This window comes from Haematobia irritans, chromosome 1 (assembly GCF_050003625.1).
Source record: "Haematobia irritans isolate KBUSLIRL chromosome 1, ASM5000362v1, whole genome shotgun sequence".
In the NCBI taxonomy this organism is placed as follows: domain Eukaryota; kingdom Metazoa; phylum Arthropoda; class Insecta; order Diptera; family Muscidae; genus Haematobia; species Haematobia irritans.
The window spans coordinates 42,211,149-42,238,046 of record NC_134397.1 but is presented as its reverse complement, the minus strand read 5'-3'; the positions used below and the strand labels follow the sequence as shown (position 1 = coordinate 42,238,046).

Here is a 26,898-nt window from a genome sequence, read left to right as displayed (position 1 = left end):
GGAAGAAAACTTTCGGTTAATTTTAGAAAATTTTGAATATTTGTAGAAAATTTTAACTAAATAGTATTACAAACGTTGGCATCACGCCGATGTCATAAAAATAAGTAAATATTTTTCGACAAATTCAAGAAAATTTATTAGACATAACTAAGTTTTTTCACTTGTTAAAGAAAATTTTGTAGTTTGAAGGAAAAATTTGGAGTTAAAAATTGCAAGAATGTCTTTAGTGACATACGAAGTTCATGATGGACGCCTTTTTGGTAAAATTTACAAATTTAAAGAAATTCTGAACTATTTTGTGGAATACACGAATTTAGTTAATCTTTATGCTTCATTTGAGTATATTTTTTTCCTCGGTTTTAGTTAATTTAACTAACGTACACAAAAAATTATTAGAGTAAAGGAAACTTTCTCCAAACATAATAATTCCATGAACTAAAATAAAGTTAAATTGGCTTTAGTGAAATAGAGAGTTCACTTTTTATTGAGTGTGTATAAATAATTACCAACGGATATGCAGTTTTGAGCGGTAATTAGAGAGCCGAATTTAAATATGGGGGTCGCTTTAATTATTATATTATAATTCATCCAAAACGCTGAATTCGCATCACACCTTAAGAAGTGATGCAAATTCAATGCAACAAATGGTGAAAGGGTGGACATCCCTCCTATGACAAGCCCGTGTTAAATTCATTGCTTCTGCTCCAATTTAGCACCACTTCCGGATCCAAAAAGAACATTTCACTACTATTTTGGCGACGCTTTTTTGCCGGGTATGTAATATTCCAGTAATTTACAGATTATTTCTTTAAATTAAAAATGTTTTCCTTTATTTTAAAGAAAATTTGTCTTACTCCAAAGACATGCGATTTCAAAGATAAATTTAATGAAAATATTGTTAAAGCAAGGATTTGTGGACTTTCTTTTAATTAAAATTTCTTTATTGTAAAGAAATTTTGTCCTTAAGATTGAAATTTTTTGTCCTAAACAGTTCCATATTTTTTTTCAGTGTACATTCTATTCTAACCAATAACATTTCCTATAGAAAATTATAAATGTTCCACATATATGATAGACACGCTATTATGGCAAAACAATGATAGTAAAATAAAACAAAACCTCGCTAACTTTTCCCTTTCGACTAATCACAATTAATGACTATCTCTCTCTCCATCTAGTATCAATCAGAAAGCATCACATGCAATCACATCAATTTCATCTGCTGCAACGTTAATACATCATTCAAAACGCGCATCGAATTTTTATTTAAATTAAATTAATTTCTAAATAAAATGTGGAATTTATTTAAATTGGAAGATCAATATGCTCGTTATCCTCAAATAAAACCAGAAGAAATAGACAAATTGGTTCAATGGATTCATGGCCAACCCCATATGGCCAAATTAACACCACAAGAGGCTATGCTATTTTTCTATGCCTGTAATTGCAGCATGGAGTACACGAAGCAAGTAATAGATACATATCTGACTTGTCGTACACATGTCGATGATATGTTTGGAAATTTGGATATGGAACGAGATGAAATGAAACGGGCTATGAGAACAATGTGAGTCTATGAGAATAATCCTAGAGTCTTCCTAGGAGTTCAATATTTGGAATTGCTTTTATTTTTTTAGTGCTTGTACACCATTACCTCAAAGGACACCCGAAGGCTATGGTGTTATTATTGGAAAACTTAAAGATTTCGATGCGGGAAATTTTAATTTTGCTGATTCTTGTAAATTGTAAGTACTTACCGATATACCAGGGTAGTTCACATGTATTGTTTGTTGAGTGAAAATTTTTTTGTTTATATTTTTTTTTTTTCAAATGAAAAAACAAATTTATCTAACCTATTCATTTTGACTCGATATGACCTTGTCATTGCTCTTAGTAAGCAAAACACGAATTTCACGATAGTACACAGAAAACACAGTCTGTTGTAAAACTGATGCTAAAATGAATTAATATTTATTGCAAAAAAAAAATATTTTCTTTTAGTTTAACTATTTTTAAAATTTTGTAAGAAATTTTCCCCAGCCCATCGATTTCTTCTTTATTCCAAGTATGTCCCAAAAATTTTATGAACTAAATGACTCACTGAAAAAAACTATTTACGTGATATTAAAAATTACGCAAGCTAAATTTTAGGATGCGAAATTTACAAAATATTAAGGACAAATTTCTTTAAAATAATGAAATTTTAATAAAAATAAAGTTTATAATCATTGCTTCACATTTTTTTATTAAATTTAGGTCAAAAATTTTGTAAATTTGCATGTCTTTGAACTAACCCTAGTTTTTCTTAAAGTAAAGAAACACATTTTTGATTTGAAGAAATTATCCTTAAATTAAGGGAAATATTGAAACTTTAGATTTAAGATAAAAACGCTTCAAATATATGCTAAGACTTATTTTGAGGATTTAGCGTCTTTGGTTTGAAGTTTTTTTTAATTACCCTATGGGAAATGGATCAACCCCAGGACCGGTACAGGGTTAGTCCCTGGTATGTGTGGACCAGTCACAGTTCTGGTCCAAGCGTATGGAATGGACCGGTCACTATAACATGGGCTTGTCATTGGCTGGGAAAGTTTACACTTTGGGACACGACTTGGACTCATCCCAAAGGACACGTGGACACTGGAACAACTTAGTAGGAATACCCCATAGACAACTGCTCATGAAACAGTCTGGGACAAACTTTTAGGACCCTTTTTCCGTTCGTATCGCACCAGAATGGAATATGTAGAGTAAGAAATAATTCTGATAGTTGCATTGTAGTAAAAGTGTGGATTCAAATAGATTTTAATATCAAGTAATATCAAGAGAGCACTAGTACCAGTCCTGTAATGGGGCCATTAGTGCCAATTTGAACTAATTTCCCGTAGGGTAAGAATACTTTGAAATATCTGTTATAATTTGGATTTTTAAACTGGCATTTGTTTGTAGGTGAGTGCCTTAATAATAAACCGCGAAAAGAAAATGAAAATTTGATAAATGAGATCTGTATACACACAAAATTTTTTTTTTCTGTTTCAATCACGAAATTAATTGATCCAATTAATTTTTAATTGAAATGTCTTCAATCACAGAAATGATAGTATCAATTAAAAAATTAATTGAAGGCCAATTAAAAAATTAATTGATCCAATTAAAAAATTAATTGATACTATTAGTTTTTGTGATTGATTTTTGTTTCAATTAAAAAATTTGTTGAATCATTTAAATTTTTATTTGAATATTTCTTAAAAATCAATTAAAATTTTAATTGGAAAAATTTCCGCGAAATTTTTTTGTGTGTACTAATATTAATTTTATTCGTCCTAGATTAAAAGCCAGATAGGTTTCTTAAAAACTTTTTTATTATAAAGAAGCAGCATCTTTGGCTCGGAATCAATACCAAAATCCTTAAGGGAAGGTCAAGATCTTTGGATCGAAGTAAACTTTTTTTTTTTGAGTGCAGTAAAATTTCAATTACATACAAATTAGTTCAATTCTAACTGAAACAGAAGAAGTTTTTCGTACATTTCTCAAAAATAGTAAAAATAAACTACAGCGTGGTTAAAATGGAAATGATCTGGCGCCTACGATTTTTATACCCTGCGCCACACTGTGGAACAGGGTATTATAAGTTAGTGCATATGTTTGCAACACCCAGAAGGAGGCGAGATAGACACATGGCGTCTTTGGCAAAAAATACTCAGGGTGGGCTCCTGAGTCGATATAGCCATGTTCGTCTGTCCGTGTGAACACATTTTTGTAATCAAAGTCTAGGTCGCAGTTTTAGTCCAATCAACTTCAAATTTGGCACAAGTATGTGTTTTGGCTCAAAATAGAATCCTATTGATTTTGGAAGAAATCGGTTCAGATTTAGATATAGCTCCCATATATATATTTCGTCCGATATGGACTTATGTGGCCCCAGAAGCCAGAGTTTTACCCCAATTTGCTTAAAATTTTGCACAAGAAGAACAATTAGTACTATAGTCAAGTGTGCCAAATTTTATTGAAATCGATTCAGATTTAGATATAGCTCCCATACATATCTTTCGCCCGATATGGACTAATACGGTCCCAGAAGCCAGAGTTTTAGCCCAATTTGGTTGAAATTTTGCACCAGGAGTACAATTAGTACTATAGTCAAGTGTGCCAGATTTTATTGAAATCGGTTGAGATTTAGATATAGCTCGCCCGATTTACACTCATATGACCACAGAGGCTAATTTTTAACTCCGATTTAGTTGAAATTTTGCACAGGGAGTAGAATTAGCATTGTAGCTATGCGTGCCAAATTTGGTTGAAATCGATTCAGATTTAGATATAGCTCCCATATATATGTTTTCTGATTTCGAAAAAAAAATGGTCTAAATACCAACATTTTCCTTGTAAAATCGCCACTGCTTAGTCGAAAAGTTGTAAAAATTACACTAATTTTCCTAAACTTCTATTAGATATATATCGAGCGATAAATCATAAATGAACTTTTGCGATGTTTCCTTAAAATTGCTTCAGATTTAAATGTTTCCCATATTTTTTTACTAACATTGTGTTCCACCCTAGTGCATTAGCCGACTTAAATTTTGGTCTATAGATTTTGTAGAAGCCTATTAAATTCTGTCCAGATCGAGTGATATTTAAATGTATGTATTTGGCACAAACCTTTATATATAGCCCCCAACACATTTGACGGATGTGATATGGTATCGAAAATTTTGATCTACAAAGTGGTGCAGGGTATAATATAGTCGGCCCCGCCCGACTTTAGACTTTCCTTAATTGTTTTCATTAAATTTTGGACACGAAAATATATGGCTTTCAAAAGAGCTTAGCATTGCTGTTCTCATTTGCCTTTAACAATTTAATTTCTATTTTTCTATAGGTATTGCTTACTTCAGGATATTTGGCTCCAAGAAATTGGTGTACTACCAGGTCTCATAATTGTGCTTGATTTTAATGGATGTACATTGGGACACATTGCACGTATAGGAATTTTACAAATGAAAAAATTCCTTTTCTATTTACAGGTAAGACCATGCGAATATAAAATTCACAATAATTCAAAAGCAAACTTTACCATAATCTACAGGAAGCTTTACCCGCGCGTCTAATTGGTCTTCATTTCATCAATATTGTTCCATTCATTGATAAACTTTTGGCGATTATGCATCCTTTTATGAAAAAAGAGCTACTCAATATGTTTCAGGTTCACAGTAATATTGAAACATTTTACAAATTGGTACCACAAAAAATAATGCCACAAGATAATGGGGGAATGGAAATGCATTCCAAGGATTTATGTGGTATGTTAATGATGTAAATTTAGACAACACAGAATTAAACAACAATTTCAAACATTTTACAGAGATTTACTATAAAAAATTACGTGATAATCGCTTGGATATTATTGAATATGATCGTAGCCGTCGCATTAATGAGAAACTGCGGCCTGGAAAGCCGAAAAATGCTTCTGATCTATTTGGAATAGAAGGGAACTTTAAGAAATTGGATATTGATTAGATTGTGTAATAAGGCTTTGAATTTTTCAGAGAATATTTAAAATGAATGTGAATATTTGGGTGGCAGAATAATAAAATATTAAGAAAATTTTATAATATTAAGAAAAAATTTTAAATGACCTTTTTTAATTCTATGTTCTATTGCCTAAACTCGTATTTACCTAACTGTAGTATGCTGTAAACAATTTGAATTTAACGTGTATAATAATAAGAATTCAAAAAAAAATAAAGCATACTTTTAGGCTACAAAAATATTAATGATAAAACTGAGGATATAAGCATAGAACAAATTAAATCCTCGCAGCATTGGACAATTTTACACAGAGAAAAAGAACGCTTTGTTTTTAAATTCTTTTAGTACTCCTTACAACTTCAGTATATTCCGTCTAATTAGTATGTACACACAAAAAAAAGACGAACCCACCTAGAAAGAAAAGTTGTGTTCAGCAACAAAGCTCATTTTTGGCTTAAGGTGAGTATTAAGTTCGAGTTTAGCCGCTAAAATCGCTAAAGTGAAAACTAAATCAATAAGAAAAATGCATGAAATTATACGTATTTGTTGCAAATTTTATTAGAACTTGATGGGGAATAGCCCAGAGCAAATTTTCACAAAGTTTGTATTCCTTAAAATGGATTATTAAAGAAAAGTAATCGTGAAAAAATGACGTTTTTAGCGGCTAAACTCGAACTTAATACCCACCTTTAATGGGTACGTAAATAAGCAGAATTATCGATTTTGGAATAAAGATCAACCAGAAGCTACCAATGCATGCAGAAAAAGTTACCATTTGGTGCTATTTATAGGATAGTGGCAACATTAGACCGTACGTCTTCAAAGATGATGCGAATCGTAATGTAACTTTGAATGGTGAGCGCTACCGAGAGATTATATCCAACTTTATTTTTACCTATAATGTAAAATCTTTACTTTACATGATATGTGGTTTCAACAAGACGGTGCCACATGTTCCACAGCACGCATAACAATGGAGATATTGGGAGGCGAGATCGGTGAACATTTTATTCCACTTCCGGGACCGGTCAATTGGCCGCTTATATCGTTGCGAATTAACGCCTTTAGACTATTTTTGTGGGGCTACGTCATTTCTATACAGATAAGCCCGCTTCAGTTGACCCATTGGGAGACAACATTAAATAATTTATTCGTGAGATACCGTCCGAAATGTTGGAAAGGGTATTCCACAATCGGACTAAGCGGATGTACCATTTAGGGCGGAGTTGCATGAAATAACCTTAAATTATATGGACCTAGCTATCGGTTCCAGATTGCGTACATTTTTTAATCACCCTTTATGTTCGTTTTACGAAATGAAAATCACAGATTATCGCGGTTATTTTTCTATATCTTTAAAAATTTTAATGAAAACAAATATACTCTCATTAAAACTTGACAACATTTAGTTGAGAAAAACCACACCCATCAATTGAATAAAATTATGTGGCTTAAATTTTGGTATTTCAATAAAGTAACCACGAAAATTTCAATGCGAAAAGCGCGTCAGAAATTGTATGATAAACTCAAGATGGGCGCATTTTTGGTAAAATTTACAAATTTTATTGAACTATTTTTGTTTTTGTTTTTTTTTTTTTTTGCAAAATACGAATATAGGAGAATATTATGCTTCGTTTGTGTATAATTTTTATTTGTCATTCAATTAACGTAAACAAAAAAATTATTAAAGAGAAGAAATTTGGCACATATTGAAGAAATTTTAACCAAAACATAATAAATTCCATGAACCAAGTTAAATAGGCCTATTTTGAATGTAGAACAACTCATTAGCATAATTTTCGCATTGTTAATAGAATTTACAACATAAAATGAATTTTGCTGTATCGATTTGACTTGGTTTTGTAGTTTTATGGGACATTAGGGGGTTAATTTAAATTGGTTTTATTAAGTAACAGTAAAAACTAGAGCATACTTTTAGGCTCACAGATAAATAACAGATGAATAATCATTGTTAGCCGTAGAAATGTGCATAATTTCTAATATTAACGAGGTCAGTCGAATACCGAAAAAATTATGAGCCCCACATAATAGCCCCGAAAAAATAGGATACACGTAATAAGGAAAACATTCATTGACCCAAATATAGTTTTTGTAGGATTTTGTATTTAATTTGCGAGTTGAGATCCACAAAGTCCCGTCATATTTGTCCATCAGATTCTTAAAAAATAGTACAAATATGTAGGTTTATTAGATTATGAAACCCAAATTATAGGACAAGCAATTTACTTAAAAGAAAGCTCATAATCATTGCTTTAAAAATTTGTTCCCTTAAAAATTTGAAACTGCGTCTCTCTGTTAACAAGATATAGGCATGCTGTCCTTGGCACCATTGCTCATGGCTGGTCTTTGAGCACGATTGCCGCAATTGGTAGAATTATACAAAAATTTTAGATTTTTTCTGTTTGATAGATTGGGAGAATTCTTGATGTTTTGGAAGATTTTGCCAAGAGGCAATGAATTTTCTATAGGAATAAAAATTATGCACAATTTTCTGTAGAAAAAAATTGTTGTCAAAATTTTCTATAGAAATAAGATTTTGACAAAATTTTCTATAGAAATAAAATTTTGACAAAATTTTCTATAAAAATAACATTTTGATAAAACTTTCTACAGAAATAAAATTTTGACAAAATTTTCCATATAAGATTTTGACAAAATGTTCTATAGAAATAATAAAATTTTGACAAAATTTTCTATAAAAATAACATTTTGATAAAACTTTCTACAGAAATAAAATTTTGGCAAAATTTTCCATATAAGATTTTGACAAAATGTTCCATAGAAATAAAATTTTGACAAAATTTTCTATAGAAATAATATTTTAACAAAATTCTCTATAGAAATAAAATTTTTAAAAAAATTTTCTATATAAATAAAATTTTAACAAAATTCTCTATAGAAATAAAATTTTGACAAATTTTCTATGGAAATAAAATTTTGACAAAATTCTCTATAGAAATAAAATGTTGAAAAAAAAATCTGTAAAAAAATTTTTTGACAACAATTTTGACAAAATTTTCTATAGAAATAAAATTTTGACAAAATTTTCTATAGAAATAAAATTTTGACAAAATTTTCTATAGAAATAAAATTTTGACAAAATTTTCTATAGAAATAAAATTTTGACAAAATTTTCTATAGAAATAAAATTTTGACAAAATTTTCTATAGAAATAAAATTTTGACAAAATTTTCTATAGAAATAAAATTTTGACAAAATTTTCTATAGAAATAAAATTTTGACAAAATTTTCTATAGAAATAAAATTTTGAGAAAATTTTCTATAGAAATAAAATTTTGAGAAAATTTTCTATAGAAATAAAATTTTGACAAAAATTTCCATAGAAATAAAATTTTCCATAGAAATAAAATTTTGACAAAAATTTTTATGGACATAAAATTTTGACACAATTTTCTATAGAAATAAAATTTTGACAAAATTTTCTTTAGAACTAAAATTTTGACAAAATTTTCTATAGAAATAAAATTTTGACAAAAATTTTCCATAGAAATAAAAATTTTGACAAAATTTCCTATAAAAATAAAATTTTGATAAAACTTTCTATAGAAATAAAATTTTGACAAAATTTTCAATAGAAATAATATTTTAACAAAATTCTCTATAGAAATAAAATTTTTACAAAATTTTCTATATAAATAAAATTTTAACAAAATTCTCTATAAAAATAAAATTTTGGCACATTTTCTATGGAAATAAAATTTTGACAAAATTCTCTATAGAAATAAAATTTTGACAAAATTTTCTATAGAAATAAAATTTTGACAAAATTTTCTATAGAAATAAAATTTTGATAAAATATTCTTTTGGAAATAAAATTTTGACAAAATATTCTTTAGAAATAAAATTTTGAAAAATTTTCAATAGAAATAAAATTTTTAAAAAATTTTCTATAGAAATAATATTTTAACAAAATTCTCTATAGAAATAAAATTTTGACAAATTTTCTATGGAAATAAAATTTTGACAAAATTCTCTATAGAAATAAAATGTTGAAAAAAAATTTTGTAAAAAAATTTTTTGACAAAATTTTCTATAGAAATAAAATTTTGACAAAATTTTCTATAGAAATAAAATTTTGACAAAATTTTCTATAGAAATAAAATGTTGACAAAATTTTCTATTGAAATAAAATGTTGACAAAATTTTCTATAGAAATAAAATTTTGACAAAATTTTCTATAGAAATACAATTTTGACAAAATTTTTCTATAGAAATAAAATTTTAACAAAATTTTCTATAGAAATAAAAGTTTGACAAAATTTTCTATAGAAATAAAATTTTGACGAAAATTTTCCATAGAAATAAAATTTTGACAAAATTTTCTACTGAAATAAAATTATGACAAAATTTTCTATAGAAATAAAATTTTGACAAAATTTTCTTTAGAAATAAAATGTTGACAAAATTTTCTATAGAAATAAAATTTTGACAAAATTTTCTATAGAAATAAAGTTATGACAAAATTTTCTATAGAAATAAATTATATACATGGACGTGTTTCAGAATAGTTCCCTATTTGGAATATTGGAAGAAATCGGAAAAGATTTAGATATAGCTCCCATAAATATGTTTCATCCGATTTAGTCTACTATGACCACAGAAGTCAGAGTTTTGCAGTGATTTGCACAATGTGTACAATTTATCAGATTTAGATAGAGCTCCCATATCTTTCAGCCGATTTACACTCATATGACAACAGAGGCCAAAGTTTTACTCCGACTTACGTGCATTTTTGCACAGAAAGTAAAATTAGGATTGGAGCTATACATGAAAACCTTATCCAAACCCCACACTTCACAAATTATCTTGGCGAGATCTAGCCCATTTCATTGTAAAATCACTACTGCTGCTTTGGAAAAATTGTGAAAATGCAAAATGCAAGGCGGGCATGCTAACCATTGCACCACGGTGGCTCCCTATACCTCTAACTCAAATGTATGTCCCGATAAATCATAAGTGCGCTTTTGCAAAATTGCATAAAAATGGCTTTTAATTTAAATATTTTTTACTAACATTCTGCTTCGTCCCAGGGCATTAGCCAGTTTATTCATATTTTTCCATTTCAATAACGAAATTAATAGATCCAATTCATCTTTAAATAAAATGTCTTCAATCATAGAAATTATAGTATCAATCACCAAAGTCAATTAAAGCATTAATTCATCCAATAAAAAAAACTTAATTGATTCAATTAAAAAAATGAATTAATACAAATAATTTTTGTGATTAATTCTTGTTTCAATTAAAAATCATTTTGAATCAATTAAATGTTTAATTGAATATTTTTAAAATTAAATTAAATTTTTAATTGGAAAAATGTTTGTGATATTTTTCTTCTGCTATACACATTTAAATAGATTTGAGATGGTATCAAAAATGTAGATCAACAAAGTGGTTGCAGGGTAAAATATAGTCGACTTCGGTCGACTTTAGACTTTCCGAACTGTTTTTCTATACATTTCTGGTAATATCAATTAATGATTTCAGACAAACCATTCTTATTTCCGTTATAGTTTATTTTTTGCCGTTTCTTTCTTACGTAAATATTCATATTCATTTAGCTCCGAGCTATTATGTCTGTCATTTTGTATTTCTGCATAATTGAACAATGACTGTTTTTTCCTATAAGAAATAAGATAGTGGAATTCGCAAAAACTTGATTCTTTTGCCAGAAGAATAATTTATGGTGTATTTTGTATTTTTGTGATTTCAATAAATTTCCGAACTATAATATTTACTCTTTGATATAATCTGTCAAAATCTAATAGGACAAAAATTTATGTTGTGAAGTGATAAAAATGTTTGTGTACCACAAACATAAATCGTTATAATGATATTGGTAGTGCGAAATGGTTTGACCTGCAAATGTTTGAATTCAACTAAATCCTCGCCCTAATGGCAACCACAAGGTTCACGTTTGATTCCAGGCTGCCCCTAACAATGAGAACCCAATTGAGAATATATATGTACCTTTTTATTATGAAGTGATAGATTATTCTACAATAACTAAGCTTATTAGTAATTTTAAAAATGATTAGATTATTTTTGGCAAGGTCTTTTAAAAGGCATAGGGGTCTAGATTTATTGACATTGCATTTTCAAGTTTATGATTCTCTAGAAGAAAAAAAAATTAATAAAACTCTAACAATAAAGTTCAAATTAACAACTCTTTATTGTACACAGAAAACAAATACTCCGATTCAATCACGAAATCAATTGATCCAATTCATTATACCCACCACCATAGAATGGTGACGGGGGTATAATAAGTTTGTCATTCCGTGTGTAACACATCGAAATACCGATTTCAGACTATATAAAGTATATATTCTTGATCAGGGAGAAATTCTAAGACGATATAACGATGTCCGTCTGTCTGTCTGTTGTAATCACGCTACAGTCTTCAATAATGAAGCAATCGTGCTGAAATTTTGCACAAACTCGTATTTTGTGAGTATCGGTCCATATTTTGGTATAGCCCCCATATAGACCGATCTCCCGATTTTATTTCTTGGGCTTATAGAAACCGCAGTTTTTATTCAATTTACCTGAAATTGGAAATCTAGAGGTATTGTAGGACCACAAATACGTGTGCCAAAAATTGTGAGTATCGGTCCATATTTTGGTATAGCCCCCATATAAAACGACCTCCCGATTTGGGGTCTTAGGCTTATAGAAACAGTAGTTTTTATCCAATTTGTCTGAAATTGGAAATCTAAAGGGTGATACGGTCAAAATTTGGTCAATATAAACTTGACGTATTTCTTTCAATTTTGCATTTAAAAAACCAGAACACCCCTCATTTTGAAGGTGTGTGTGTGTAGAATGTTGCTCCTATTTTGATTTTGGAATTCTTGGCGAAGACATACATAATTCCCGGAGTACTATATGGTTCCGAACTCTTTGCGAACTGTGATTCGGCCAGTAAACGTAAATTGCAATCGTTTTTCAACAATGTGACCCGTTATGTTTATGGATTGAAACGTCATGAATCGACATCTCAGTATTCGAGATCCTTATATGGTGTTTCACTCCAAGATTTTATGCTCCTGAAATCTCTAACCTTTTTGCACAAGATTATATACAGACAAACACCACCATACCTATTCCGGAAACTCCAGTTTACAAGATCTAACAGGGGAAAGAAATTAATACCTTTTCCACATCGAAGCCTAGTTCCTGAATGGCAATTCTTAATATTTGCCGTGCGTCTCTGGAACTCTCTTCCACATGAACTGCAAACCACCAGTAACGCGTTAAATTTTAAGGACAAACTTTTAGAATATTTTAAGCAATCATGATTGTTTGTTTGAAAATAATTAAAATTCTCTCAAATTCACGATACAAGTATTTCGTTATTTTCCACTATTTTTTTCTTTATTTCTTTTTTTCATTGTTTTATTGCTTCAAAATTGAGTAGGCATTAATTAATTAATTAATTAATTTAATTTATTTATATTTAATTTATTTATATTTTTTTTTATATATTGTATTTTTAATTTATTTCATTTTTCTTTTTTCATAATTTCTTCCAATTATTTAATAATATTCCATTGTTAGCTTTAAGATATTAAATTTTTCTTTCAACCATTACGGAGTTTATCCTCGTACTGTAATTATAAGAATTCTATGTTCTTGTTGTGCGAGATTTAATAACAATAAAAATACAAAATACAAATTCACTCTTCAGTTGTCAAAATGCCGTCCAAGCAAGAAGAGCAGCATATCAAAAGTTTGCTCGCGCATCGCGAAAATCTGAGCTACTCGTACGCAAAGCTGGCAAAATCGCTAAAAGTTGCCAAATCAACCGTTACAAATGTAATTAAAGTGTTTGGGGAACGATTGTCGACAGCCAGGAAGTCTGGATCGGGGGGAAATCGAAAACCGGAAGCCGCTGAGACGACAAAGAGAGTTGCCGGTAGTTTCAAGCGAAACCCTAACCTCTCTCTCCGAGATGCCGCAAATAAGCTGGGTGTATCGTCTACAACCGTGCATCGAGCCAAAAACCGAGCCGAACTATCGACTTACAAGAAGGTAGTGACTCCAAATCGCGATGATAAACAAAATACGACGGTCAAAGCGCGATCCCGGAGGCTGTACACGACGATGCTGACGAAGTTTTACTGCGTGGTAATGGACGACGAAACCTACGTCAAAGCCGACTACAAGCAGCTTCCGGGACAGGAGTTTTGTACGGCAAAAGGAAGGGGAAGTGTAGCAGATATTTTCAAGCACATAAAACTGTCAAAGTTCGCAAAGAAATATCTGGTTTGGCAAGCCATCTGTACCTGTGGCTTGAAAAGCAGCATTTTCATAGCTTCCGGGACTGTCAACCAAGAAATTTACGTGAAAGAGTATTTGAATAAACGTCTGCTGCCTTTCCTGAAGAAACACGGTTGTTCCGTACTGTTTTGGCCGGATTTGGCATCTTGCCATTACGGTAAAAAGGCCATGGAGTGGTACGCCGCCAACAACGTGTAGGTGGTTCCCAAGGACAAGAACCCTTCCAACACGCCAGAGCTCCGCCCAATTGAGAAATACTGGGCTATTGTCAAGCGGAACCTAAAGAAGACCAAAAAAACTGCTAAGGACGAGCAGCAGTTCAAGGCAAACTGGCTTTCTGCGGCGAAGAAGGTGGACAAGGCGGCTGTACAAAATCTGATGGCAGGTGTCAAGCGTGAGGCCCGGCAATTCGGATTTGGAAAAGCGAAAGCCTAACTGAATATTTTTCCTGAATTTTATACTAATTGAATTTGAAAAAGAAATTTAATTTGATTTTTTAAATAAACGATTTCACCGATTTACACGCGTTTTCCCTTGACCAAATTTTGACCGTATCACCCTTTAGAGGTATTTTCGGGTCATAAAGAGGTGTGCCGAAAACGGTGAGTATCGGTCCATATTTTAGTATAGCCCCCATAAGAACGATCTCCCGATTTAACTCCTTGGGTTTCTAGAAACCGTAGTTTTTATCTGATTTGCCTGAAATTGTAAATATTCTGGTATTTTAGGCTCACAAAAACGTGTATCGGATTAAGTTTTTATCGGTCCATTTGGTAATGCCTCCATATAGACCGACTTCTTTTCTTGAGGGTGTAGAAGGCGCACTGATAATGAAAATTGCTTGAAACTCAATGTAAAATTTCCAGATTTTACTTCTACAGATTTAAGATTTCAAATCCAGACGTTATTATATAATTTTCTTGCACACTTAGAAGAGATGTTAATGATTCCTCTAAAACTCAAACAAAAATGGTTCTTATAAATCCAGAATCTGATATAGTCCTCATAGGTGAAATCTTTAAATTTATCTTCGGGAAGTGTCCTCAAGTCCTCAAGCCCTCCTGAAATTTTAAAGGAAACCCTAATATTTGGTTCATGGTGATGGGTATTTAGGATTCGGCCCGGCCGAACTTATTGCTGTATACACTTGTTTTTTAAATCAAATTTCTATAATCACAAAAATAATGGTATAAGTGGGAGAAAATTACTTATTTAGAGGAGTTTTCAGTCTTCTAGCGGTTGTGTCCCCAGATGACGGATGGGGGGAGGGGACGAACGCTTTAGGGCATCCATCTCAGTAGGCTCAGTAGAGTCTCCCGCCAACCAAAACTCACAAAAAAACCCAAATAAATATTACACTGAACCATGATACAGAGGGTGGTGGACCCCAGCTGGGAGGTGGGACGACTTGGCACTTGTAGTTGATGAAACCCAGCAAAAAATACTTCAGCATAAGAGTTTAGTTGCGCTTTTTGGTATACAATAAAGTAGGCAGTGCATCCACACTGCATGAATCGGTGGCAATAACGTAAACGAGTAATCAAACTAGTTTATGATCATTCGTTTACGTTATTGCAATCAATTCATGCAGTACAGAAGCATGGATGGTAGTGCTATTTTCCTTCACGGCAACAATGCTGTACTCAAGATTATATAGCACATCTGAGCACATATTTCTATTAAAATAACTAATTATATCAGCGCTATGTAGAAGCTGCTCCAAAATCGGGACATCGCCCACAAAAATCAGCGCTGATTCGGTTGTTTTGTAAGCAGTTGGTTCTGCTTCTCTCCCTTACAATCCTGCTGAAATAGTGCTCCATTTTTTGCTGGGAAGAGTTACAAGCCCAGCCTTTTATAGGTTTGAACTTTGCACCTGAAGTCGAAGATAATGCTGCAAGAAAGTCTAGGTATGTAGTCATTGAAGAGAGGGATGATGTGTGAAATCATTTCCGCCCTCCGAAAGGAGTTAGAGAGTCTGATTCCGACTCGGATGTAAATAAAGGCGTCAATATCTCCATCTTGGTAAACCCAACTTACGACGAACACAATAAGAAGGTCGATGGGGGTCAGCACTGACTGATCGCAAGGCTGACTAGAGGAAAGAGACTATCTGGAGCACAACGACGAAATTTGAAAGAGATGAACCAGATGATGATGATGATATAGCACAAGATTATCCGAAGGAGAAACTCCTTCCAATCATATGGGAATGTGAATAAGATATCCAGAAGAGCAGAATACTGAATATATTGAAAAGTCCAAATACTACCCCCAATGGAATCCCAAGCAAGCAGAATCTATTTAAAAGCGGAATCAAACACAAAGAAGAGAAAGCCAACACACAAAAAAAATTCACGAAAATTTTTCCAATTAAAATTTTAATTGAGTATTAAAAAATATTCAATTAAAAATTTAATTGATTCAACAAATTTTTTAATTGAAACAAAAATCAAGCACAAAAATAATACTATCAATTGATTTTTTAATTGGATCAATTAACTTTTTAATTGACCTTCAATTAATTTTTTAATTGATACTATCATTTCTGTGATTGAAGACATTTCAATTAAAAATTAATTGGATCAATTACTTTCGTGATTGAATCAGAACAAAAATTTTTTGTGTGAATAATGACCACACCATCTTTGAATAAGAGGAAGGGGGATGTTGAAAGGTGTATGGTGACATCTTCCAACATAGCCAAGAGACTCCAACATAGCCATAGACGGAACTGTGTTACCCAGTTGTCTACCAAAAAAGCTCATATGGCAAAATACCCAAAGATTAGCAAGTATACATCGTGGGAGGCACCGTGGTGCAATGGTTAGCATGCCCACCTTGCATACACAAGATCGTGGGTTGGATTCCTGCTTCGACCGAACACCAAAAAGTTTTTCCGCGGTGGATTATCCCACCTCAGTAATGCTGGTGACATTTCTGAGGGTTTCAAAGATTCTCTAAGTGGTTTCACTGCAATGTGAAACGCCGTTCAGACTCGACTATAAAAATGAGGTCCCTTGTCATTGAGATTAACATGGAATCGGACAGCACTCAGTGATAAGAGAGAAGTTCACCACTGTGGTATCACAATGGACTAAATAGTGATACATCGGGCTTCCACCTAACCTAACCTAACCTAACCTATACATCGTGGCTCTGGCCAAGAACAGAATGACATGCTGTGACTTCAAAGGAGGCTTCTGCGAAGACCCTGCGGTAAATAGTGGATGAAATTATCTGTAATAGTGAAGAAGTTAATGGTGGCAATTTTTTCTATTAGTATGGACGCTCTTTCACAGAAAGCAGGAATGAGAGGGAACCCTTCCTGTGTTGGACCTGGCCAACCTGACCAAAACCAAAGGCTGGCTTTGTGACTAGCCAGATAGAAACCATCCAAGGATATACTCGAATGGGGACAAAGAGGAGACTAGGCAGCAAACTCCCTACGAGGAACTATCCAAAAATATACCCAAAGGGGACAACGATGCTGAACCAGAAAAACAGGAATCGGGACTAAGGGGAAAACAATGAGGCTTTCATTCTTTCTTAGGAATTTTCCACTTATAATTATGGTTGTATTTTACTTTAGATTTGAGTCAAAATTTAATTAACCAATGACTAATATGAACTAATTATTTCCGAACAAAATTTTTAATTATATTTTGGGATGTTTAATTTTTTATTTAATAACAAGTATATACGGCCGTAAGTTCGGCCAGGCCGAAGCTTATGTACCCTCCACCTAATACCGTAATATATACCACGTAGTCCATACGTGGTATATATTAAACTTTAATAGGCCGATTAAATACGTATATAATTAAGTTTGACAAAATTTTCTATAGAAATAATATTTTGACAACATTTTCTATAGAAGTAAAATTTGGACAAAATTTTCTATAGAAATACGATTTTAACAAAATTTTCTATAGAAATAATATTTTGACAAAATTTTCTATAGAAATAAAATTTTGACAAAATTTTCAAAAGATTTACAATTTTGACAACATTCTCTATAGAATTAAAATTTTGACAACATTTTCTATAGAAATAAAATTTGATAAAATTTTCTATACGAATTTAATTTTCTATATAAATAAATGACAAAATTGACAACATTCTCTATAGAATTCAAATTTTGACAACATTTTCTATAGAAATAAAATTTTGCCAACATTTTCTATAGAAATAAAATTTGACAAAATTTTCTATAGGAATAAAATTTAGACAAAATTTTCTATAGAAATAAAATTTTGCTAGATTATTTTCGGCTCGAGTGGCAACATTGATTATGAACCGATATGGACCAATTTTTGTGTGATTGGGGATCGGCTATATAACTATAGACCGATATGGACCAATTTTGGCATTGTTATTAGCGGCCATATACTAACACCACGTTGCAAAAAAATCAAAAAAAAAAAACAAATCTGTGAATCGGTTAATATGGGGGCTATATATAATTATGGACCAATATGGACCAATTTTTACATGATTGTTAGAGACCACATACTAACACCACGTACCAAATTTCAACCGAATCGGATGAATTTTTCTCCTCTAAGAGGCTCCGGAGTTCAAATCTGGGGATCGGTTTATATGGGGGCTATATATAATTATGGACCGATATGGACCAATTTTTGCATGGTTGTTAAAGATCATATACTAATACCATGTACCAAATTTCAGCTGTATCGGATGAAATTTGCTTCTCTTTGAGGCTCCGCAAGCCAAATCTGGGGATCGGTTTATATGGGGGCTATATATAATTATGGACCGATGTGGACCAATTTTTGCAAGGTTGTTAAGGACCATATACCAACACCATGTGCCAAATTTCATCCGGATCGGATGAATTTTGCTCCTCCAAGAGGCTCCGGAGGTCAAATCTGGGGATCGATTTATATGGGGGGCTATATATAATTATGGACCGATATGGACCAATTCTTGCATGGGTGTTAGAGACCATAACTAACACCACGTACCAAATTTCAACCGGATCGGATGAATTTTGCTCCTCTAAGAGGCTCCGGAGGTCAAATCTGGGGATCGGTTTATATGGGGGCTATATATAATTATGGGCCGATGTTGACCATTTTTTACATGGTCATTAGAGAACATATACTAACACCATGTATCAAATTTCAGCCGGATCGGATGAAATTTGGTTCTCTTAGAGGCTCCGCAAGCCAAATCGGGGGATCGGTTTATATGGGGGCTATATGTAATTATGGACCGATATGGACCAATTTCAGCATGGTTGTTAGAGACCATATACTATCACCATGTACCAAATTTCAGCCGGATCGGATGAAATTTGCTTCTCTTAGAGCAATCGCAAGCCAAATTTGGGGGCCCGATTATATGGGGGCTATATGTAATTATGGACCGATATGGACCAATTTCAGCATGGTTGTTAGAGACCATATACTTACACCATGTACCAAATTTCAGCCGGATCGGATGAAATTTGCTTCTCTTAGAGCAATCGCAAGCCAAATTTGGGGGTCCGTTTATATGGGGGCTATACGTAAAAGTGGACCGATATGGCCCATTTGCAATACCATCCGACCTACATCAATAACAACTACTTGTGCCAAGTTTCAAGTCGATAGCTTGTTCCGTTCGGAAGTTAGCGTGATTTCAACAGACGGACGGACATGCTCAGATCGACTCAGAATTTCACCACGACCCAGAATATATATACTTTATGGGGTCTTAGAGCATTATTTCGATGTGTTACAAACGGAATGACAAAGTTAATATACCCCCATCCTATGGTGGAGGGTATAAAAATATTCGTGACAAAAGCGGTCCTTTAGCATTGCCTGAATGTAAAGTAAATGATTCTATTCTATGAAGTGAGTGCTTTTAACTAATTGTCCATAGTTTCAAAATACCTTTTCGTCTGTCAAAAGAAGCTTTAAAATATGTTCTTGAAAAAACTAAGTTTTTTGAAGCGCCTACTGTGCATTCCTTTCTTTGATCCGTTTCCCTAAATGCAACTAATATTATTTTTTCTTAAAGTATTTGGCCACAATAGAATAATTCTTACATTTTCACCAATTTCTTGTTTCTTTCTTTACATTACGATAACGAAGTACTCGATTTCGACTGCGGTGTTTTGGCCCCTGGTTGATTTATAACTCTAGTGATTAAAAATCATCAATTTCTATAGAGTAATATTTCCAATTCTGTAGGGTATTAACATTGTCGTAGAATATCGATCTCCAGATTTGATGAATACATATGTTATGTTATATAATGCTTTACCAGTTTTAGATAAATCCATCATTCAACAACCATCAAATTTTATAAAAATATATATAAATTTTATACTAACTGAGTCTAAACTGGTTCTCGCAAGCCATTAACATTGTCATCATCCGTATCTAAAATCAATGACCTCCTGTTATACTTTAATTTAATTCTAATTTAAATTAGAAAACCAGTACTATATTTTTGCCAAATCATTGTTATTTCTATATAATTCGAATGCAAAATTCTTGTTGTATTATTGGATTCGCCAAACAGAAAAATATTGGCATTTTGTATTGGAAGCTCTTTAGAACTTCTATGGAATTTAAAAGCGAAGTTTGATTTTGAGCCCACATGAAATGTGTTCTGTATTGACTACAAATATTGATCCTCAATATGTAGTACAGGCAAGTTGAGTCATAAACAAATTATACACCCAAAAGAAAAAATACATTCCTCCGGACAAACGAAATTCCCATATGTACACTCAAAAAATGACGTGTATTTCAAAAGTCGGATTAATTAAATTTACCGTAATAAGTACTTATTACGAATTTGTACGAAGATAACAATTGCCGGATGAGTTATCAGTTTCGAAAAGGTATTAAAGATAGTGTGCCTCAGTTACAGAAATTTTTGGTTTAGCCATTTATTTGCCGGCTCACTTAGATTATTCAGTCCATGGTGAGACCACATTTACTAAAAATACCTATTACATTTAGGCACTTCTAGTTTGAACCGTTGAACACATCCGAATATTTTCTTCTTTTGATTGTTCCTGATTGTTCCAAAAACATTAGCAGTGTGCTTAAGTTTTCCAGGTCCGCCACTAATTTAAAGCTAAATTCCAAATTCGTTAATATTCACTTACGCCTTACACAAAATGCAGGAACACTCACAAAATATGTGTTTAATTTATTTCTTTTCCTCCGCTTCATGACAACTTATGCAGTAATCATTATACTTCACGCCAATAGATTTTGCAAAATCGCCTCAACTCAGGCAGCAACCCATAATAGCAGTTATCGGGAGTCATACCTGACGTCTTCAAAAAATACTAGCATGTCTAGTGTGCGGTTTAAGTTTAGATGAGGCCAGGCAGCGACCCATAATAGTAGTTATCGGGAGTCATACCTGACGTCTTCAAAAAATACTAGCATGTCTAGTGTACGGTTTAAGTTTAGATGAGGCCATATATGCTTGGTGTCACGCCAACACTTGTAATAATCGGACATTCGACATCATAACAGCTTTGTATTTCTCCAATCGAACATTCGCCGTCATAACAGCCTTCTCACGCAGTATGAGCTTGCAGGTAGCCAGTGGCATACCAACGGATGCTATTTCCTCTCAAATAGTAAGTAAGCCTTGATAACTCATCCTTTTTGTTAATATTGCACTGCTAAGCCATATCGTTGATAGAATTGAATTTGTAATAATAATAAAATTGAATATCTGTATACCAACATTTGTTGGAATATTACTCTTCCGCCAATTTTCCACCTCTTTTATTGCTAATATTTCACCATGGAAACCACCATAGTGATTTGGCAATTTTTTACTATTTTAAATGTCAGGTCTTTAGAAAATATACTTCGTAACCCACTTTTCCCATCCAATTAGGCTGTCCATTACATCTCTTTTAAAGAGAACATGTTCTCTTTTTGTGTTCGTATCTTTTTGTTCACTCTCTTTTTTTGGTGCCGTATTTTTATGTCCAACAGTGCTCTTTATTTACTCTATTTCAAAAAAAAAAATCCTAGATTGATGGAATTTTATTTATTTAGTAGGAATTCGCCACTAATTGTTTACTGGGTTAAATCTGTTGACAAATTAAAGGCCGGAACACAATTGCAACGTTTCGACGTACGGCGTAAAAATTAGAAATAGATGTAATCATAAGCGTAGGAAGGCCTCTGGGGAGGGGGCTTAGACCCCCCAGAAAAATTTTAGCCCCCCCCAGAATTTGAAAACCTATTTACGATTTTACATTTTTATAAAAATTAAACAAGTATATACTCGTACAACGCACAAAGTTCCACTAAAGACTTTCATGCACAAACGAATTACTTGGGTTGTGGTAGAAGTCTGATATTTATGAAATAAAGCTGTGGTTGAACTTATGATTTAGTTGAATAAAAAATAGTAATTGATATTAAAACTATTCTTTCATAAATTAATATCTTAATAATGCTGCAAAAAGCGTCGCCAAAAAAGAAGTGAAAATGTTCTTTTTGGGTCTGGAATTGGTACAAAATTGGCGGAGAAGCGATGAATGTAATATGAACTTGTCATAGAACGAATGTCCACCGTTTCAACAACCGTTGCAATGAATTTGCATCACTTCTTAAGGTGTGATCTGAATTCAGTGTTTTGAATGTGAATTAAAAATTTTGTGATATTTTCCTAAATAAATAATTTTTATACTTTTTTATGATTTTTAATACATTCTAACGCTTGTTTGAAACGTTTTTTCAAATATTATCGATTTTTCTATAATGGATTTAGCATTTTTGAGGCAAAATTTGAATAATTTGTACCATTTTATTTATTCTTACCCTTTTTTAAACTATTTGAAAAAAGAAAACAAAAAATTACGCATTAAAATATAAAAAAATGAAGTAAAATAGTTAACTTCTTTGTGAGGACATTTTTGGAAGTGCTTTTAAAGTTGTGCCTTTAGAACAACTCCCAATTTTTTGCTGGGAAAAGTGTGGAACTACCCTACGGGAAATGGATCAACCACAGAACTGGTACAGGACTGGTCCCTGGTGTGTATGGACCAGTCCCAATTCTGATCAAAACGTATGGAAGGGACCGTCCACCGTAACATGGGTTTGTCATTGACGGAGTAAACTTACATTTTAGGACGCGTCTTGCACTCACCCCAAAGGACACGTCCTGGGACAATTTAGCAGGAGCAACCCATAAACAGGTCCACAGGAATCAGTCTCGGACAAACTCTTAGAAATCTCTTTCAATTTGGGCTCCTAATCGAACCCGAAATTAAAAAAAATTTTTTTTTTGAAATATGTCGAACAAAAGGTTATTCTGATAATTTTATTTCACTAAATGTGAAAATTGCAACTAACTGGAGCACAGGTACCAGTTCTGTGATAGGTCCGTCAGTGGCAATTTGCACCAATTTCCCGTAGGGAACTTTTAGTTGCTTTATTATAAATTGATTGTCGAGTTATTTTGATGTCTATTTTTTATTCAATTTTATGAAATAAAACATTAGTTGAACCTATAAGTTCAGTCTATAAAGTTTTAGCTAGGGGGGCTATAGCCCCCCCCCCCCCTAGGAAAATTGTCTAGCTACGCTAATGGATGTAATTGAACGTATGATGTAAATACGACAATACGTTGTCGCCGTCAATTTATTTTGTTTATTTTTTAAGAAAATGTGATTCTTTTTGTTTTTTATTGTTTTATTATATATTTTTTCGTTGTTTCTATCATTAGAAACTATTATTATTTTAATCTTAACATCAATAAAATTATTAATTATTTAATAAAGAATTTTTTATTGTAAATTCTTTTTTATTTAAAATGTTCTCTTTTTCTAAGGCGAAAGTTCTCTTTTGAAAATTATCCATATGGAAACCCTACATCCAATTTGAAGCCATCGGTATAGAAATCTACATAACGTTGATTCCCCGGTGTCTGTGTACACCACGTCTCACTGTTGGGAATTACAGTTTGAAACCGCTTGTCAAAAAAAGAGTGTAATCCACTACGTTTAGCATTATTTTGAGGATCGAAATGTGACCGTGCCTTTTTGGCCAATAAGTCTAAAGGCAATAGATGCAGCATGACATTAACAGAATGTTCCAGTGTTGCTGAATGCGCCTGAGATACACATCACGCCATTCGCAGAAATTTATCTAACCTTATTGGTTGCTAAAATGCCGGCCTCTTCTATGTACAGCCAATACTCAATTTTCGGTTTTAGTCCCTACTTTTCCCTTATTACCTTTTAGCTACACGCTCACAAAAAATCGCTTCTGTAACATATACTCCCAAACATATTTTTCTTCAAGCATATATATTTTTGGGTATTGCCCAAACATTTATATGTTTGATCTCTTCCAATATATAATATGTTTGAAAGCATATTGGTCTAAACAATATATGTTTGGGTAGTCTAAGTTCCAAACATTTTGTATTTTTGCATCCAAATTCAATAATGTTGTCTTCCAAAAAACAATATGTTATTATGTGAACATATAATATGTTTGGAAGCATTTTGCACCCAAAAATATTATATGCTTAAAAAAAATTCTCCCAAACAATATTGTGCTCAAAATTTTATTTATTTATTTTTATATTTACAATCATAATGAATTATGAAAATAAACAGGTAATATAGGTGCTAACAACATAGGTTTTCGACCTGAATGCTCAAAATTTTGTTTCTGCCCAATTGTATATTCCCCCACATCTTTCTCATTTCCACGAGATTTTTTAGTTCTTAGCACCTTTTTCTGTGATACAAACATTGTAGAAGAAATTATTCAATTGTATGATTTTTTTATATTTTAATTTTACCTTTTGCCGGACGGGGATTCGAACAGCGGACCACACAGTTTGTAAGGATCAAAGAAGTAGCTGATCAATTGCCCAAGGAAAAATAAAATGTTAATTTTGTAATAACAAGCAACAACCACCAACTTAATTCAATATCGCTCCCTGTTAAATAGCGCTCCAAGCTACTAAACACATATATGTTTATAGGCTATTTCTAAATTAATATATGTTTGCATCCAAGCATATTATATTTACAAACATTTTATGTCCCAAACATAATATGTTCTAACATATTAACATATATGTCCCAAACATTTATGCTAGTTTATGAACATTATATGCTTGCACTCAAAAATATTGTGTTTAAAAATTTGTGTTCCAAACATATAATGTTTATAGCCAAACATATGAAAAACAGTCTTTTTCATCCGTGTACCGTGACATTTCTCAACCTTTATTTCAGCCTCCTGTCCAATATAATCACAATGTATTTTACACACTCACCAAAAAATATGCAACACTGGTATCAGATGTTTAAATTAAATCACAAAAATTAAAAAACGATACCACTTTTAATTTCATCTTATTCGGCAAATGAATCACAATAAATTTCTATTGTGAATCGAGGAAACGTTACTTTATCAATATGCAATCTGTTCTGGATAGCTCATGCAAATGTTGCATTGGGTACTAAACGAGAACATACCATTTTTGCCAGTATGAACTCTTAAGATTTGATTTAAGAGATTTTGGTGCCGAAAATCGTGATTTCTTGCCTGTTGTGAACGTGTGGTATTACTCTCCACCGTCAATTGTAATTTATTTTTCCTTGAATGTGGTTCAAAGTGTAATGACTTATTTGAAATTATATTTTTTTTATAAATAAACTAATCACTTTGTTTCTTTAGACAGTAATCATAAATGTAAACATTAAACATAATAAAAATTGTGAACTATGAACGGAGTTATTAAATTAAAGATTTGTTTTTTTTTTACATTAATATATCGCATATGTATTGTGTTGGGTAGTCTTATTATGTACTCAAGTTATTATTGTGTTATTACTTATTTCAAGGAATTAATGGTATAAAAATATAATTGATATGGCACTCATATTGCAATTTTGGATTTATTATTTCTCCACTCACAATTGCATTACAATCACAATAAAATTTATTTTCCCAATAAGAAGTGTGTTATTTTTGCTCCAGCCCATTATGTTTAATTGTTTCAACAATCTATTCATTAAAATGGTATCATTTCACTTGCTTTCTGTGTGGTTATTTATAAACAGCTGATGTCAGTGTTGCATATTTATGTACATTTTTAGGATAAAGGGTTACTGTATTTTTCTTTTAATCCGCTACTCCTTAATTATTCAGTGCTAAATGATGTGCAAGTCGTATGTTTAAATGTTTCCAGAAACTCAATAGTATAACGAATCTTCGAGATTATTATTATCACTGCCAAATGCGTTCAAAACAAATTATTAAGTGTCTAAATCTCAAAAATATCATTTAACAAAAAAAAAAAACAAAAAGAAACAAAACCATGCACAAAAAATCAAATGCCGGTGAATTTGGTTACTGATAGCTTTGGTCGTCTTATCTGATCGTATGTCAGGCATTAAACCAACACTATTAATATGCAATCAGCGACCGGTAGTGGTCAACACACTTTTGGTGGGAGGGAGCAGCAAGGGCTATGATAAAGTCTACTTGACTAGAGGCAATTTAACGTTGCCCCATAAAAAGAGCAAAATCATTAAATCTATTGTCACAACAACAGTTCATGTTAATAACAAACATTTTTTGAATTTATTAAAACATTGTCGCAGAAATTTAGTAATTTATATTTATATGCCGTACATCAAATCATAGTCGGCATATTGCAATTTAGTTGGAAGCTTCAATCATAGGTAAATAAATTAAATTTCATTAGAATTAAATTAAATTAAATTAAATTAAATTAAATTAAATTAAATTAAATTAAATTAAATTAAATTAAATTAAATTAAATTAAATTAAATTAAATTAAATTAAATTAAATTAAATTAAATTAAATTAAATTAAATTAAATTAAATTAAATTAAATTAAATTAAATTAAATTAAATTAAATTAAATTAAATTAAATTAAATTAAATTAAATTAAATTAAATTAAATTAAATTAAATTAAATTAAATTAAATTAAATTAAATTAAATTAAATTAAATTAAATTAAATTAAATTAAATTAAATTAAATTAAATTAAA

General features: G+C 31.7%; 1 protein-coding gene across 1 annotated transcript; it reads left to right on the top strand.

The window, feature by feature from the left end:
- The first annotated feature begins 1,189 nt into the window (after window positions 1–1,189).
- Window positions 1,190–5,632, top strand: LOC142220760 (alpha-tocopherol transfer protein-like). The gene is made up of 5 exons (XM_075290077.1): window positions 1,190–1,567; window positions 1,638–1,745; window positions 4,880–5,024; window positions 5,087–5,300; window positions 5,363–5,632. The coding sequence occupies exons 1-5, from the start codon at window positions 1,293–1,295 to the stop codon at window positions 5,515–5,517; spliced, it is 897 nt and encodes a 298-aa protein (XP_075146192.1). The 5' UTR covers window positions 1,190–1,292; the 3' UTR covers window positions 5,518–5,632.
- The last annotated feature ends 21,266 nt before the right edge of the window (window positions 5,633–26,898 follow it).

Excerpts from the sequence above, each read along its gene's own strand:
- LOC142220760 (XM_075290077.1), top strand. The coding sequence starts at position 1,293 with ATGTGGAATTTATTTAAATTGGAAGATCAATATGCTCGTTATCCTCAA. Across the intron at positions 1,568-1,637 it reads AAACGGGCTATGAGAACAAT|TGCTTGTACACCATTACCTC; the intron begins GTGAGTCTATGA and ends TTATTTTTTTAG. Across the intron at positions 1,746-4,879 it reads TTTGCTGATTCTTGTAAATT|GTATTGCTTACTTCAGGATA; the intron begins GTAAGTACTTAC and ends ATTTTTCTATAG.